This window comes from Drosophila takahashii, chromosome 2R, assembly GCF_030179915.1.
Source record: "Drosophila takahashii strain IR98-3 E-12201 chromosome 2R, DtakHiC1v2, whole genome shotgun sequence".
Taxonomy (NCBI): domain Eukaryota; kingdom Metazoa; phylum Arthropoda; class Insecta; order Diptera; family Drosophilidae; genus Drosophila; species Drosophila takahashii.
Window position 1 is genome coordinate 23,759,027 of NC_091679.1, and position 15,792 is coordinate 23,774,818.

The following is a 15,792-nucleotide window of genomic DNA, read 5'->3' on the forward strand; positions in this document are numbered from 1 at the left end:
GCAATAAATCGATCAATTTGGCGGCAATAATCGATTGTGGTATTTTAAGGAGAAAAGGCGGTGGTCATACTGCTGGCGGCATAAAAACAAAATGTTATTTTAAATGAATTCTGAATTCATCGAACTAAACCACGAAATGGACACGCTTGAAAATGATTTTCGTTATTCGAATATCGGAAACAGCTTTGGCTTTGTTTGCAGGGTAAATTAGTTACTTGAAGATTTCACATTTATTAAAGACTTTTTTCCCCAGACCATACAAAAGCATTGTGGAATTCAACAAATTGGATCCGTGGAAAGATACGAATTTGCCCAGCTACTGAAGATTCTGAACGGCAAGGAAAGGGTGAGTGGCTGCATTAAACCCACAAAAAGAGGCCTTGCTGACCCTTGATTTTCAGTTCCTGGCCGCCAAGTTCTTCTGCCAATTGCCAGCGAATGTCGGCAGTTTCAGGGTGCTCCTTCAGCTCCAGGAACTCCGCATCCTGACGGCCACGCAGTACATCCTTAGGTAGGTTTTTGTGTTAGCAGCTCACGCGGATTGATCAGTTCATCCATTCACAGCAAGGAGCACTTGGAAGAGCTGCAAGTGGACCTAATCATATTCCTGGAAACCGAGTTCGAGCTTCTAAACAATATCTTCATTTCCGCAGCTTACGGTTGGTCCTTAAAGTAATCCCTGTTTCCCCTATTTAATTTGACTATACACCTTCAGCTTCCGACTCTGCACTGAAGCTAACCTCAATCCTTACCGCAGCCTTGGGCAGTCTCTACTCCGGCCTCGTTAGCAATCCCAAAATAAGCAACTTGGGTTATGTGGAACCTTTGCGCAAAGCCTTGCCAGGTGGGTTTATCGCCACAAGATTTCCTAAAGAATAATATAACCCATTCCTCAGATGCTGCTTTAAGTGTTTGCATAAACATGCACTTGAATACCCTGCTGGAACTCCACCGAGCGGAGAATATCAACGAGGCCTTTGCTCACTTCAGCGCCTGGATCAATGAGGGTGTGGACGAACTTACTTTTGTAAAGCACCTCTGCGATAAGGTTATATATTCTTAGCATGGACTTCACAAATGTATCTAAACATCTTACCATTATTTACAGCTGTTTGTTGGGCATCAGCAGGAAGTCCTTCAATACCTTTTCAAACAGTCCAGCATGGAAACTTTTAGGCAGTGGAAGTTCTACCTTATTTTAGTACAATCCATCGCCAGCGCTGCTGAACCAGAAACCACTACGTACATTAAAAGTAGAAACTAGTTTGCTTCCATCGTTCCTTACTCTATTAAGATATCCTTTCCCCTTACAGAGTATTTGAAAAACAGACTTTTGCAAACCGCTTCTACTGGCTGCCTGACATCCCTACTTCATTTGCTGCTGACTGCAAGGGCTACCTCTGCATCCACCATGGATATTCAGAAAAATCTGGACAACTACGCCAAGTGGTACAAGCAGAACATTGGTGAAATGACCTACATCCTAGGCACGGAAAAGTTTCAGATCACTCTAGGACTCTTGGAGAAGTCTTTGGAATACGAAAAGGAATTGCAATACCTCGAGGTGATTTAGTACCCAAAACTTTAGGCCTGTTATATTAACAAGTTGGTTTTTCAGATTCACGTGTCAATTGCCATTTCACCTGGGGGACGACTGGTTCAAGCCTACAAAACAAAGTGCCGAGCACACCTTTCTCAACTTAAATCGGCAGCAAAGCGTAAAGCTTCCAGAGACTAGTCGCAGGGTAGGATTAGAAAGCCCTTGGAATCTCAGGAAAACTTCCCCTAATATCAGAATACAATTATCACAAAGTAATTATCTATGCCTTGCTCTAAGACACTTTATTAGACTGTAGCCAGCATTTAATTAATAGGCCACAATCTCTTTTTCCTCTTCGTTTATGACACATTGAGCCTTTCCGGGTTTCATGCTTACTCCGTCGCATTCTTCCGTTCTGGTGCAGATGTATCTCTTTTGCGCGTGGCAGTCGGCGGATTGAAATTTGTAAAAGCCATCATCGTGTTTCACAAAGGCGCATCCTCCATGGTTCACGAGATTAGAACCGGTTGGGGAGAACTCAATGGTCTTGTTGTTAGAGACGTATCTGAAGCTGGTTTTCTCGTGTGCATTTAGGCCGAACCAATAGCCGTGGTCATCGTGCTTCAGCTTAGCTTGCATCTGAATCAGGGTAACTTCGGTGTTTAGATCAGCCAAACACATGTGATGCTTCTGGCAGACAATTAGGGCATCAAACCAAGTCGCCTGTTTTAAAGGGGATTAATTAGCATAACATTACGTTGATTGCTGTAAGAGCGCTTACCATTTTATCGCTTAAATAGAGACATATTCCTTTGGCATTAGCTTGATCTATATGGAAGTTCAGCAAGAATATGGGAAGACAGTAAAGTATTCGCACTAGGAGACTCATTGCTTTCAGCTTGCCTTACAAAATTGTACTGAGTGGATTTAGAAGGAAACTAATTATACTGCAGAGCTTATAATTATATTAAACCATGGTACAATCAATTTCCTTCAAGTTACCGACTTTAATTTTTTTTCTTTTTTAAGTTGATCTGTTTATTATTTGTTTCATAGTGTTTATAATCCTTAACAATATAATGAGATATAATAAAAAAACCAAAAGTAGCTCCTGCAACCGAATCAGCTTGACATAAAAATATAAAAAAAGAAAGGATTCGGAAATAATTCGGCAATAGCCTCACTTGCTTTATAATGTTTCAGCGAGTTCATTATAATACTGATATGCTTTTGGAGATTTTAGGATTAAGAACAAGGAAATGTAATTTTTAAAAAGTAAGCCACAACAAATTTATTTTAAGAAGGGACAACGAGGTAAGAGAACTTGTTTAAAATAACTAGCAATTCTGAACAAAAATTGGTCTGAATATTTTTTCACTATTTTCAGTTTTTAAATCATTTAAAGGAGACAAAATCATTCCGACACCTTATAATTACATTCATATGTGCAGATAAAGTTGGGCTTGCTAGCGGTTGACATAGAACTTTTAATGCAACTTTATGAAAATCAAAAATTTCATTTTATGATTTGTCTGCGTTTAATAGAATTTAATTTGCTATTAATATGCTCCCTGTTTGAATCTGTTTTTAATTATTGTTTAATTTTAAGAATGTATACTTATTAACCCTGCTTAACCGCTTTCCCAGGTTCCCAACCATTTTTCGATGATATGGCACCACTGGCCAAACAGGTTCCACACCAAAAAGCAGAACAACAACGCTTTCAAACTCAAAACACAAAATAGGAAAAGATACAACAAAAATTGCGCCGCTTCGGGTTCTGTGAGTTCAGGTCTCAGCGGCTACTTTCGCTTCGACTTTATACGTTTCTGTGCTCTCGACGCAGTCGGACGTTTAAAAATAAACGCGCTCCCCCAAAAATACCCAACTCGCTGGCCACAAATAAATCTGAACAAATTCGAATTCCCATCCGATCAAATACAGAATCCGAAAATCAGTTCTTCGACTCCAACGACCGAGAAAAACCGAAAGTTTCAAAATGTTCAGCTCGATTTCAGGTAAAGAAAACCACCCGACGTTGATGTGAAAGTTTCGAAATTAGAAATCTTAGATCTAAGCAGTATGTATGTATCCGATATATGCAACTATGAAAGATGTACAAACATACATATAAGCGAACCTAGGTGCAGTGAGTGAATTAATCGTGTTTAGCATATGACCGCTTGGGAAGGAACACTAGTTACATCATCATCAGCAGAGCCAGGAGTCGGGGAGTTGGAGCAGCTGGCCACCCGGGACCTGGAATCGGACATGGGATTGGGTGGGGTTGGTTGGCCAACCGGGCGTGTTCGATCCGATACGGGGTCGCAGTAACAAAAACTTAATTGTCTGCTACCGTGGCTCCGCTGGCTTGGCTCTGATGATGATGACGACGATGTGGATGATACGTAAGCCAATTATGGCGCAGTTATATGTAGCTTCAAATGGACTACAAGTTGCTGTTCTCGCTGGCACATCCCACACCCAAAACGATGAACGTATATATAATTATAGCTGCCCAGATACACACTATACGTTTCTAGGAGCTTGTATGCGTATTCTGTATCTTTGATGGGTTATGCTTTATGGTGTTTCCTTGGGCCGAAATGGAACACTTATATTCTTTGAAGTGGGTGCAAAGAACCAAAGTTCCATCGTCCATCTCTGCTTCCGATTTCTGGAAATCTTCAGCAATAGATTCCTCTTGAAAACGTTATGGTCAGGCATTGGCACTTGAGATAGGCATCTATTTTTTGTTCTATACAGATTATATGTAAATTCTATATATGCTTATTAATATTATCTGTTCCCACTCAATGCCAAACAGATGCATCGAAATGTAAGTAACCCCAAATGGTGAACTTTCCACGAAATTAGCTTAGTTGATAATGTTATTCGATTCTAGACATTCCTCACCGACTGCGTAGTTCAATACATAGTAGCTGCATCTTTTTCTTTTTTAAACACACTGATCTTGTACAGAATGCCCTGCGATTATCAGAGATTTGGGCTAGACAAAACATTCGTTTTATAAATTATGCGGAAGCCAATGTGCATGATCTTTATGATCGATTCGTTGGAAAGAAAATCTTTTGATTTTTGAGGAAATTTTAAATTTAAAATCTATTATTTCTGCGAGCTACAGATTTCTGTAGAAGCCAACAAGGTAAAAAGTTACCCTTACTAAATTGGTATAATAGCCTACAAAATACTATAATATCACTGAATCAAAAAAAGGTTTTACTGGATATCAATTTGTTCATATTGCGTTATTCTATTCTATTCTATTATTCATTAGATTTCTTGGACTGGTTTTCTAGATGAAGATCTTTTGTGATAGATTAAATTCCTTCTCATCATCGTGTTGTTATAATTCAAATTTATTTTGTGAAAGCTCAAACATTCTTCGATTCCCTAGAGGTCTATTGGTTCGCCTGGTTGGGGTTAGTGGGTTAGTGCTTCAGGTCGCCGGAGGTGCTGGTGTTTCCGCGGCTGCTGCGGCCTCGGTCGCTGGAGTTTCTGCCGCGGGAGTCGCTTCCTCGGCAGCCGTAGTGGCTCCTTCTGCCGGAGTGGCAGCGGGCGCCTCCGTCGCAGCAACGGGCTCTGCAGTGGCGTCCGCTGGCGTCGTTTGACCCCCGGCGGCAGTGGTTGCCCCATCCTTCTCAGCCACCTTCGTCGTGCCGCCCGCCGCCGTCGTCGTCTCACCCTCACCTCCAGCCGTCGTGCCCTCCGCCTCTGCCTCCTTCGAGACCCCGATCTCCGTTGAATTCGAATTGTCAGCTGGCCGCGAGTCGCTCTCCACACTTTGCTCCTTTTTCCCCGCCCCCTCGTGCTTGTCCTTCTTGCCGGCGTCGTGGTGGAAGTGGTGCAAGTGCTCGTGGCTGTGGTGCTGGCCGGCGGCATCGCTGTCCGCCGTCGGAATGGCGCACTTCTGCTGGCTCTGCTCGCAGACAAAGTACTTCTTCTCCTGGCAGTTCACGTCCAGGACAACGGTGCGGTTGGGCCGAATCCTGATCTCCAGGCAGTCGTCCATGTTCGAGCGGTGCGTCGCCTCCACCATGCCGTAGTCGCCCATGTAGCGCACCAGCTTCCCGCTGCTGATGTACTGGAAGCGGCCCTCCGTCTGCAGGTCGTTGCCCCCGAACCAGTAGTCGTCCATGCCCACCTGCACCGCCATGTGGTGGGTCAGCGCCTTGAACTCCTCCGCCGTGGACACGTCGGCCAGGTTGAGGCCCTTGCGCAGGCAGTTGTTCTGGGCCCCGAACCAGTTGAGCTGCCAATTAGAGAGTAGAGTAGAGAGACTTTAATCTCGGTTACGATGTCTGTTTTTTTAGATATCTTTTATGTCGTAAGGGGCTCTTGAATTCCCCATCCAAGAAAGAAGATCTTGTCCCCATTATCACCTCACCTTTTTGATGGCCACGTAGTAGCACTTTCCGTTCAGCTCCTTGAGAAAGGACTTGCCGCCGCAAGGACCCTTGTCCTTGGCCTTCTTGCTCTGCTTTCGACCGCAGCCGGAATGGACCGCCATCAAGGTCAGTAACACAATTGGTAGGATCCTCATGGCTGCCAGCAAAACTGAGCCACCTGTCCAGCCAAACTGTACACATGCGTGCCGCCCCCTGTTCTATATATACCCTTTCGAGGGCGTGACATCTGCATTATCGATTATTGAGGAGTGACCAATTTTCACTGGGAAAACATATTGGTTTCGTGATGCGAATTCTTTGACTGATAAAGTCCGTCGAATTGATTAATCTTAATTAGTGATGCTGATGCCCAGGGGTTGATGACTCTGTTGGTAATTGCTCACTCACCATCAGTATCAAAATTATGCTGGTACTCTTCAGTCTTCCCTCTTGGATAAAAAAGCCTTTTTCTGAATTAAAAGAAATTGTAAATAGGTTGAATAATTGAATCACTGTCTAGAACCCCATTGTTCTCTGATTAACAAACTTTCCATTTCAATAAGAGGTTGTTTTTGGTGACCTAATGTTTTTTTCCCAGCTCGATAAGTTAAAGTAAAACATATTACGTATTTGAGACAACCCTAATATTTAGTTTCAAGATCTATAAATGCCTAAATAAAAAAATTTTTAAGAATTTTAAAAAACTTTGTATAAATTAAAGTCAAACATATAAATAACCTTTTCAGATAGAGCTTGAAAATGATTGATATTTGATATTTTGACAATATTGATTCGATAATATCGATGCTTTGAAGGGAAAAAACAAATTAAATATCGACAAATAGAAATTCAAGCTCTACTTCCCGAACCTTTTTCTTGCAAACTCATCTATATAAAAGTCATACTTATTTTGAAGAGCATTTTCTGCAAGCTAAATTACGTAAGCAATTGCAACTTTGGCATAAATAGTTTTTAACTTTAATTTCATTGATGTATCCAGGGTGTACAATATTTATTTGTATTTTATTTATTTTATAAAGTCGGCTTTAATTATTGGCTGTCGTTTATTTGTGATCGAAAAGAACGGCTGGATTCAGTGGGGCAATGAGCTTAGGTTGCTGGTGGAGCCGGAGTTTCAGCGGCTGCTGCTTCTGCGGGGGTTTCCGCTGCAGCGGCTGTGGTTTCTGCTGCAGCTGCCGGAGTGGTGGCTGCTCCTTCGACGGCTCCCGCAGCAGCTGCTTCTGCCGTTGGGGTGACTCCCACTGCTGCTGCTGCGGTGGTTTCCGGTGCGCCGCCGGCGACAGTTGATTCCGTACCAGCTGCTCCGCCAACGGTGGTCTCTCCTCCGGGAGCCGGAGCCTCCGTCTCGGGCTCATGGATGTCCGGCACGTCAACCGCTCCTGCCGCCTCCTCCGAGTCCGCCTCCTCCTTCTCGGTGGAGGCACTGGTGAGTGGCTGCTGGCGGCTGTGGTTCTCCTCCTCCACTTCGCCGTCGGCACTCTCGCCGATGTCGTGGTGGAAGTGGTGCAGGTGCTCGTGGCTGTGGTGCTTCGGCTTCTTGCCGCCGTCCCCGTCCTGGCAGTAGCGCTCCGAGCAGATGAAGTACTGCCGCTCCTGGCAGTTGTCCGCCGAGACCATGGTGATCTGCGAGCGGATCCGCACCTCCAGGCAGTCGTCGCACTCGGAGTGCTCCAGGGGCAGCACGTTGCTGAAGTTGCTGTAGTAGCGCACCAGCCGCCCGTTGCTGATGTACTGGAAGCGGCCCTCGTGGTAGAGGTCGTTGCCCCCGAACCAGAAGTCCTCCGTGTTGCCTAGGCCGCTCAGGAAGCCGACGGCGCCGTCGAAGTCCCTTTGGTTGCTCAGGTCCGCCAGGGTGAGTCCTTTGCGCAGGCAGTTGTTCAGGGCGCCGAACCAGTTCATCTGCGCAACATACTTCATAACTATGGATCCTGATTGATTAATTATCTTACCTTTTTCACCGAGAAGTAGTAGCACTTGCCGTTGATCCTGCGCAGATAGCGACGCGGGCAGGGGGCTCCCGATCCCAGGACCTCGCCCCGCGGCAGGATGCTCAGCAGGGCCACGAGTGCGGTCAGTAGATGCTTCATTTCGCTCGCTTCCGCCGGTGCACAGTGGCCGGAGCTTCAGATCGCCTCCTGTACTTATATCCTCCGCCTTGGGGCAGTGGGTCCAATCGATTTGGAACCCCTTGGGCGGTGCGGCTGCATCCCTAACGTCTGGCTAATTCAATTACAAGTTCAGGCCTCCGGAATGCCTGCGCCAATGTCGTGGGCTAATTTGTTCACCCGCAAGTGGGTCAGGTTGAGGGTCATTCAATTTAATTGACTATTAGCTACACTTGAAGAAATCAAGGCGGAGAAAGTCACGGGGGCCTGGAATTATAAGCGATGTTAACCCTCTAGTTGCTATGTTATACTGCTTCTATGTTAAAAAGGTATACTTTATTTAGTAGTCGTGATTACCTCTTATATTTATAGTATTATATCGAGTTATGCAGGAGGGGAAATAATAGTTTGAGATTTATGATATTATTTAATTGTTCAGACGTCCCAAAGTCCCTAATTGCTCTTTAAGGAGCTGCTGATTATTCCCCACCCACCCGAAATACTATGAATTAAGCCCTGCGATTCGATCAACTCCAGTGACTTCATAGTCATTAGCATTTCCCGCCCCAAGGGCTTGATGTCTGACCTGCCCTCGCTCCTTGCGACTATTGATTTACCTGACGAGCCCATGACATCAGCTATTGGATTGTCCTGGGGCCAGGACACGAATCCTTTTGGCTGCTTGGCCTGTTGCCAGCTGACTCAGACGACCTTCGCACGGATGACGATTGTAAAAAGCAATTGGCGGGGTGTGCGAGTTCCATGCCACCACTTTCTGCCACGCGCTGCCTCAGTATGCGAGTGTTCGTATTCGTATTCGTCGTATATCGTATCTCGATTGTGCATTTGTATCTCACATGACATCATCAACAACAACAAGAGCAGCAGTAGCTCCATCGATTCATCACGGCTTGTAGCTCTTTTGGGCATCCACAACTGGTGTGGAACGTGAGTCGGCAGACCTCAAATCGCAGTTACTCATAGATATTCATTCTGGCGGCATAGGTGTGTGTGCTCCGAACAGGGTTCTCGTGTACCCAACCTACAGGTTTTCCTCTATTCCGAGGCTTCTGCGCATTATCTGCGGTACGAGTACGACATCGACAACGACAACAAAAACGACTACGAATCAGAGGCTGTGAGAGTCTGGGCTCTGGGCTTATTGTGTTACCTTCTGGCCATGCTTCTAGCCGGTTTTTAGTATTGACCACAATCTGCCACAGTCTCGCTTGAAGATTGTTAGGAACAAAATGCGTCGTATTACGCAAATGCCTTTAAAGCGTGGATTGGCTTAGGAATTCCCTGAGTGTAAGCCATATAAATAGTCTTGGGGATTAGGCGACGAATATTAAACACAGAATATTGTACATATATCCCAATTCAAAATGGTGTTTGCCTTATTCATTTGGCCATCTTTTTAGTAACTTTTTAGTTTCTCAATCCTAACACGCCATTCGTGTGTGTTTTAAGTATCTTTTAATACGATTTTAATTTCGAAAACAGCACACAGCAATGATATATATTAAGCATTGCATGAACCCCTTAGACATATAGCTAAAATTGTACTATGTAGAATGCACGATTTTTTCCACTTAAATTCCCAACTTATTAAGCAAGTTCAATGCCACAAATATTCAGTAGCTATTAGCGTTTGAAACATTAAAATTCCTTCGGTAGTGGAAGTTATTCTAACACCTCAACCATGCCCATACATTCCTTAATCTTGATATGCAGCAATGGCCAACTAGAAACTATTATTTTCGCACAATTTCCAGCCTCCGCCAAGGCGAGTGGATCATTAAATGTGGAATGAAATTGGCCGAAACTAAATTATTTGGAAACGAACCGAGTGGAGAATCCATTAAAGTATCTCTGCCGGGAGAGCGGAATCAGAATAAACACATTCCCGATCGCAATCAGAAAGCGTGAAGAGAGGCTATTTCGTGAAGCTAAGGCGATTTCGTTTAGCGGTTCCCCATTATGACATCACATACGCCGAATAATTTGAATATTTGCGCTTTGTTTGCCTCATATGCATATACCCATACCCCCGATATCACAACTATGAGTAGACAAAGAAATTCCTCGCGTAGTTCCGCCCGTTTCCGTTTCGACCAACCGATTCGCACCCGGTTCCGAGTTTAATGGCACAATGTTTCTATTTGAGTGAGCGCACACGTCACTCCAAAAGAATTCATATTCTCGGGGACAGCAAAAAGCTGCCGCTCGTTAATTTCTATTAAATTGCGAATATTATTCTGAGCGGCGAGTGTGCCTCAAATTTTAGGGCTGACGCCATGGGGCGTTCGATCACGATTTTAGCAGCCCCTAGTTGCGCAGTTTCTAAAAAAAGACTGTCCCCGTCTAATCGATTCGATTAAGTCATGTAAATAGTTCATGCTCCAGCTGCTTTGCTTATGTTTCGGCAATTACCTGTCTGGAATTTGGAATCTGAAATCTATCCTCTGATCAGCAGCTGATTAAAATCAGGCTATAAATTATAATTGGCGCCAGCTCAGAGCTTAGTTAGCAATCAGAGGGCCAGTCAGCATGTTTCCCAGTCGCCAAAACCAAAGTAATCCTAGCAACCCAAAGCCAGACTTAAATCTAATCCTCCGATCTATTTCCCGTCAGCCTCCTTGAAGAACTTCGGCGACAAGACCGCCAACCTGTTCAGCAAGAAGAAGGATGAGGCCGAGAAGCTGGCCAGCGACAAGGCCGCCGAGGCCCAGAAGCTAGCCGAGGAGCAGGCCAAGAAGGTGGGCCAGTCGGTGCAGCAGACCAAGGGAGAGGCCGAGCAGTTGGCCGCCAGCACGGGTGAGTAAAATCAGAAATGGCCTTAAAGGGATAATTATCAAAGATTTGAAATAATACAAAGAAATTAAGGAAGATTTTACATTTTTCAAAAGACTTTTTAAAAGGACAAATAAATTAAAAAACCTTAAAATGGAGAGGAAAAACCATAACTTAGTTTATTGTTATGGTTTTTAAAACTTTTACTATTTTTAAAATCTACTTTTTGTTTACAAGTTATCTACAAATTCTTTAGGCTTTATAAAGATTTTCATATTTTTTCTTCAAACAAATGTTTTCTATTTACAATTTATCTAAAACGCAAAACTTTTAGGAACATGTATTAATGGATTCCTTTAATGATGCAGTGACGCATTTTTTATTTCCAAGAAAGTTTTTTGTTTTCAAAAACATTTTCTAACAAATATTGAAAAAAAATGTTGAAGACTCTGAGCAGATGGATATCTAATGGTTTTTGATGATAATAATCGCATTTTTAAAGGCCCCTTTGAGAAGTGTTTCCAAAGAATTTCCCCGCTAATAACCCTACTATTTTCACAGCCAAGGAGGCCGCTGCTCTGGCCACCGCGGAGGCCCAGAAGGCGGGTCAGGCGATCGACCAGGGCGTGAACCGTGCCGCAGGAGCCGTTAACCAGGGCAAGCAGGCGGTGGACAACACGGTGGCGCAGGCGCAGGCCGTGGCCCAGAACTCGAAGCAGGTGGCCGCCAACGTGGCCGAGGCCTCCCAGCGGGCAGCTGCCACGGCAGTGGACCAGACCAAGAAGGCGGCCAACGACGCCATCAACAAGAGCGTGAAGGCCGCCGAGACCGTGGCGGACCAGAAGCTGAAGCAGGCGGAGGGCGCCATCGACGCGGGCCTGAAGCAGACCAGCCAGGCGGTGGACCAGAAGCTGCAGGAGGCCAACCAGTACGTCGACCAGAAGCGCCAGTCCGTCGAGAAGACCGTCCAGGATGCGGCCGGCCAGGCCCAGGAGTCGGCCGGACAGCAGGCGAACGCCCTGCTGGGCAAGCTCCATCTGGGCGCCAAGTAGAGGGTCTCCTTTCCGGGGCCACCTAAGATATCTCGATGTGGAAATGCTTTAGAAACAAAAATAGATGGGAATTTGCTTCAATGTAACGAGTGCCAGTAATGTGATTGCTAAATCCTCAATTGAATATACACAGACACATATTTTTCGAATATCGCGCGGGAGAATCTTTTTGTATATGCAGCCGCTGCTTTCGATGTGAGCAATTCAGCACATCTCTGTCCGTACAAAGTGTAATTAACCCATTCGTTCTCCTTCGGTCGACTTTTGTTATTTTGAGGCATTTGATATTTTATATACAGCGACGTTGAGTATGCTTTTAATATACGTATATTCTGTTTATGTAGAAATGTATGATTAAGTACTATTAACTCTTGCACAATACATTGCAAATGTGTTTTTAATATATTGGACTCGAATGAGATTTGTGGCTTTTGAATTGGCGGGGGGCAAGCTAGAGCATGGGAAATGTGTTTTTTTTAATGAAATCATTTATTTTATCGTTGCTAGTGCTCTAAAATGTAGAGTCTAAATGGTTAAACGCGTATTTGAATGTGAGTTTAATTTTACGCGCCAAGCGTAATACCAAAAACTGTTATCTGGCCACACTAAGATTACATTTTTTAAGTTTTCTACATGCATTCTACATGTTAAATTAGCGCCATCTAAGTGTGAATCAACCAGTTCAACGTTCAAATAGTTTGGACCAAAGGAATTTTTGTCTTCAAATACATTTATATTGCTGTCCCTTGGCTTTTTTGAATTGGTTGTCCACTTTTATGGTAATTTTTGAGCGGACCTTAAGAACTTATGTTTTGTTAAAAGCTTATAAATCATAACCACAACATACATATTCTTTTCAAGAAGCAGCTGAGGACAACAGATAACGACAAGTAGCTCTTTGCCAAGTTACAGTTAAAATTTGGTTATTTGACAAATCCATTTCCGTTACTTCAATTTTGAATCACTTAGCTAATCAAGTATAATTCCCCCATAAATACAAAGAATACTTTTCTCTATAAGCTCTTACATTTTGACATTCTTTTAAATGAAAACAAATTATTTCCGGCTAAAGTCAAATTAACCGGTACTATTTCTTTCCCTCTCCCTTTGGCTCTGCCGTCTTTTTTTCCTATCACGGGTGCTTTTTCACATATGCAACGTCGCCAGGTGAAACTTTCGCACAAAGGTGGACTAGTTCCATGGAGACGGATAACTGGGATCTATACAAATTGACCGAAACATGCTGAAATTTGCTAATAGAAGAGCTGTATTTTGTGCTCCAATATGTCGGGGAACTTTTCGCCGAGCACAAGCCAGAAGTTGTGTTAGCTTTTAATTATGGGAAAAGTTTGTTGTGGCTAACAAGTGGCCCTGGCGCATTGCAACGTCAATTGGACGCACAACTCCAAGGGACCAAAGGACGAAAGGAATGTGTGCAAGGTATTGGCAGCAAAGTGCTGACATAAATTCAGGTAGAGGCGATTTTTAATTTCAGATAAACCCACCTGCTGACTGCGAAAGCGAATGATAAATGCATTTCCATTGCCAAGTGCGAGTGGGTGCGAGGCGCCAGATTCAAATTTATGCCAGCCACGGAAAAGTCGCGCCAATTAGGTTAGCCCAAGCGAGTTGATTTAAATTTAAGCGATACCAGCGGCGCGATTAATTACAATAACTGTTTATCAACACGTATTAATCATGGTTTAACATGCTCCGAGCTCGTGTTGACCCAAGCAAAATGGCGTGCAGCGGGGTTCCGGTCATGTTGCTGCCATCGTCCTGCAAAGGTGCCTCTTTTCCTTACCTCTCTTATTTTTTTACTCCTTTGATATTTTGTGGGCGGCATAAAATTAAGATATTTGGTAAAACAAATTTCGTTTTAAATTTATTATAACCTTTTTTTGGTTTAAGTGTTACGAGTTTTAGAGATATTTTATAGTACCAGCACTTACGATTCCCTCGGCAGCTTAATGACCTGTAGGCGCTCCATGAATTATCTTCCAAATACAGATTTTCTCTTTAAACCCGAAACCGATCCCACCCATCAAAATATTTTACATACAGCCATTCCATCCAAAACACTGGCCGACGGCGTTAATTTTATCTGAAAAGTTAAATGCGCGCGTGTGTGGGCAATTAGGCGAGGGATATTATCGGCAACTAAAATTACGCGAGAGGAGAAGTTTCAAGCGACAGCCACTGATTGCTGCTGCCGGGGAAGTCCCTTTTCCTTCCTCACACTCACACTCTGGCAGGTGGTATTGATAACACGAAAAATGCCTAACATACCAATAATATACGTAACCTTTAATGATTACGGTCCCTGAAAAGTATTTTTTAAACGAAATACTTATTTGGCGCCAAAGTGTGACCGGACTTTACAACGAAATTTATATCAAATCTGCATTTAGTATTATCAAGTATATGATGCAGGGTCACATCATTTTTAAATTTGTTGGAAAAAGTGAAAAAAAAGTGAAAATAGTTAATTTTAATCTAAAAAACAATAAAAAGGTGAGTGATAAAATGAATTTTGTCTTTTTATAACCTTTATTTCAGCGTTACAAAGGTTAGTATCACAGATATTTTCCCCATTAATAAATATACGCCTCCGGATGCTATCTTCAACACAAATTCTGCATTTCAGTGACACTTGAAATGTTTTTAATCTTTACCAGTGGTAAATGGTGTGAGGTGTTCATTAAATGGTTGTATAAATAGTACTTCAGTACTAACTTAGTTGTTTAACTTAATCAAAATATTACATTTATTTCAGCCAGGCCGACTGAGACTTCTTGGGACCAGAAGTGTTGCGCCTGCGTTTGTCATATTTTATTTTTTCTTCTCATAGTTTTTGATATAGATACCCGACATAAAACAACTGAACAGAGGGTAAATGATCGGCCATGGCAAACCAGGCATAATTTCTGGAGAGATCCTTTAATTTTGTGCGGAGACCTAATAATGGTAATTACTCTTATTATTATTCCTGGTCTTACATTCATATCTAAATTATGTTTGATATTTTCAGAAGACAGACAAGAAATGGATATCTAAGTACTGCATTCGGCCAAGCAAAACCCGGGAATGCTTCATTAAAAATTTGTAGTTCCAATGCTTCGATAATAAATACACAAACAAATATTACAAAAAAAATGATTTTTATTGTGGAAAATCAGATACTGCAAAGCAGTGCAAAACCAAAACTGCGAGGGTCTGGAAAAACCAAAACTGGGAGGGTGTAGAAAAGCAGATATTGCAAGTGGAGGAAAACCATAACTGGGTACGTGTGGAAAATCTATAATGCGGGAAGTCGAAAAACCAGTGGATTTTGTCCTGCATTCTTCTGCCAGAGATCCAGATAGAAACCTCATTTCCCCCTTACTTTTTGTGTCACCCCCGTGTATTTTGAAACCAGAGATGGAAGAAATGTAAGGGGTGAATGAGGTTTAGTCCCTTCCGCTTCTATGGAGAAACCTCTTGAAAATATGTTATTTTCCAGAGGAATTTTCCCGGTGGGCGTGCGCACACCAACACTCTCGCATTTTATCGCAGCGGAGCCATTAGATCCACGGGGAACTCAATGGACGTTGACGCGCGTCTTGCCAGCTGCATGCTAAATAAACCTCCTCGCCGAACAACAACTAAAACCAGTATACAAGCTAAGGCCGCGGAATTCGACTAAGGAATACTCAGTGTATGCGCGGATGATATGGGTGATAGATCACCTCCCCTCCGGTGAAAAATTAAAGGGTTTTTTGTATTCAAAATGTAAGTAAAACAAAAATGTATTAATATTACCCCCCAAAACAACGTCCTATATCCGCCACTGACTCAGTGGTATGCAAAAACCACGAATTTACAATTATTTT

The 15,792-nt window shown here is 43.2% G+C and overlaps 5 protein-coding genes and 1 long non-coding RNA gene across 9 annotated transcripts; 3 read left to right on the forward strand and 3 right to left on the reverse strand.

Annotated features, from left to right (window-relative positions):
• The first annotated feature begins 65 nt into the window (after positions 1 to 65).
• LOC108067835 (uncharacterized) lies at positions 66 to 6,104 on the forward strand. Of its 2 annotated transcripts, none has more exons than XM_070213894.1 (11): positions 66 to 202; positions 254 to 346; positions 402 to 511; positions 565 to 659; positions 716 to 844; positions 897 to 1,048; positions 1,109 to 1,253; positions 1,314 to 1,564; positions 1,619 to 2,815; positions 3,188 to 3,624; positions 3,685 to 6,104. In XM_070213894.1, the coding sequence occupies exons 1-9, from the start codon at positions 104 to 106 to the stop codon at positions 1,736 to 1,738; spliced, it is 1,194 nt and encodes a 397-aa protein (XP_070069995.1). In that variant the 5' UTR covers positions 66 to 103; the 3' UTR covers positions 1,739 to 2,815; positions 3,188 to 3,624; positions 3,685 to 6,104. The 2 variants fall into 2 exon arrangements, with proteins under 2 accessions (XP_070069995.1, XP_044248705.2); XM_044392770.2 differs by having other exon boundaries at positions 1,619 to 1,812.
• Positions 1,814 to 2,459, reverse strand: LOC108067839 (uncharacterized). The gene is made up of 2 exons (XM_017157087.3): positions 2,322 to 2,459; positions 1,814 to 2,263 (listed from the first exon to the last, which is right to left on the reverse strand). Exons 1-2 carry the CDS (start codon positions 2,427 to 2,429, stop codon positions 1,868 to 1,870), a joined length of 504 nt encoding a protein of 167 aa, XP_017012576.1. The 5' UTR covers positions 2,430 to 2,459; the 3' UTR covers positions 1,814 to 1,867.
• LOC108067838 (tol-Pal system protein TolA) lies at positions 3,417 to 12,069 on the forward strand. 2 transcript variants are annotated; one of them, XM_017157085.3, is made up of 3 exons: positions 3,417 to 3,558; positions 10,710 to 10,892; positions 11,430 to 12,069. In XM_017157085.3, the coding sequence occupies exons 1-3, from the start codon at positions 3,540 to 3,542 to the stop codon at positions 11,918 to 11,920; spliced, it is 693 nt and encodes a 230-aa protein (XP_017012574.1). In that variant the 5' UTR covers positions 3,417 to 3,539; the 3' UTR covers positions 11,921 to 12,069. The 2 variants fall into 2 exon arrangements, with proteins under 2 accessions (XP_017012574.1, XP_017012575.1); XM_017157086.3 differs by lacking the exon at positions 3,417 to 3,558 and adding an exon at positions 10,509 to 10,650.
• lectin-46Ca lies at positions 4,903 to 6,138 on the reverse strand. Its single transcript, XM_017157083.3, has 2 exons — positions 5,949 to 6,138; positions 4,903 to 5,813 (listed from the first exon to the last, which is right to left on the reverse strand). The coding sequence occupies exons 1-2, from the start codon at positions 6,102 to 6,104 to the stop codon at positions 5,001 to 5,003; spliced, it is 969 nt and encodes a 322-aa protein (XP_017012572.2). The 5' UTR covers positions 6,105 to 6,138; the 3' UTR covers positions 4,903 to 5,000.
• lectin-46Cb lies at positions 6,945 to 8,092 on the reverse strand. The gene is made up of 2 exons (XM_017157084.3): positions 7,920 to 8,092; positions 6,945 to 7,869 (listed from the first exon to the last, which is right to left on the reverse strand). The coding sequence occupies exons 1-2, from the start codon at positions 8,055 to 8,057 to the stop codon at positions 7,060 to 7,062; spliced, it is 948 nt and encodes a 315-aa protein (XP_017012573.2). The 5' UTR covers positions 8,058 to 8,092; the 3' UTR covers positions 6,945 to 7,059.
• Positions 12,070 to 14,206: 2,137 nt separating the features above from the next.
• Positions 14,207 to 15,075, forward strand: LOC138912539 (uncharacterized). 2 transcript variants are annotated; one of them, XR_011418086.1, is made up of 3 exons: positions 14,207 to 14,628; positions 14,701 to 14,887; positions 14,952 to 15,075. It is a non-coding gene; the product is annotated as an uncharacterized lncRNA (long non-coding RNA). The 2 variants fall into 2 exon arrangements; XR_011418085.1 differs by having other exon boundaries at positions 14,208 to 14,628; positions 14,697 to 14,887.
• Positions 15,076 to 15,792: the final 717 nt, after the last annotated feature.

Excerpts from the sequence above, each read along its gene's own strand:
- LOC108067838 (XM_017157086.3), top strand. The coding sequence starts at position 10,626 with ATGTTTCCCAGTCGCCAAAACCAAA. Across the intron at positions 10,651-10,709 it reads TCCCAGTCGCCAAAACCAAA|CCTCCTTGAAGAACTTCGGC; the intron begins GTAATCCTAGCA and ends ATTTCCCGTCAG. Across the intron at positions 10,893-11,429 it reads GCAGTTGGCCGCCAGCACGG|CCAAGGAGGCCGCTGCTCTG; the intron begins GTGAGTAAAATC and ends CTATTTTCACAG.
- lectin-46Ca (XM_017157083.3), bottom strand. The coding sequence starts at position 6,104 with ATGAGGATCCTACCAATTGTGTTACTGACCTTGATGGCGGTCCATTCC. Across the intron at positions 5,814-5,948 it reads ACTACGTGGCCATCAAAAAG|CTCAACTGGTTCGGGGCCCA; the intron begins GTGAGGTGATAA and ends TCTAATTGGCAG.
- LOC108067839 (XM_017157087.3), bottom strand. The coding sequence starts at position 2,429 with ATGAGTCTCCTAGTGCGAATACTTTACTGTCTTCCCATATTCTTGCTG. Across the intron at positions 2,264-2,321 it reads TCTATTTAAGCGATAAAATG|GCGACTTGGTTTGATGCCCT; the intron begins GTAAGCGCTCTT and ends CCTTTAAAACAG.
- LOC108067835 (XM_070213894.1), top strand. The coding sequence starts at position 104 with ATGAATTCTGAATTCATCGAACTAAACCACGAAATGGACACGCTTGAA. Across the intron at positions 203-253 it reads GCTTTGGCTTTGTTTGCAGG|ACCATACAAAAGCATTGTGG; the intron begins GTAAATTAGTTA and ends TTTTTTCCCCAG. Across the intron at positions 845-896 it reads TTTGCGCAAAGCCTTGCCAG|ATGCTGCTTTAAGTGTTTGC; the intron begins GTGGGTTTATCG and ends CCCATTCCTCAG.
- lectin-46Cb (XM_017157084.3), bottom strand. The coding sequence starts at position 8,057 with ATGAAGCATCTACTGACCGCACTCGTGGCCCTGCTGAGCATCCTGCCG. Across the intron at positions 7,870-7,919 it reads ACTACTTCTCGGTGAAAAAG|ATGAACTGGTTCGGCGCCCT; the intron begins GTAAGATAATTA and ends TATGTTGCGCAG.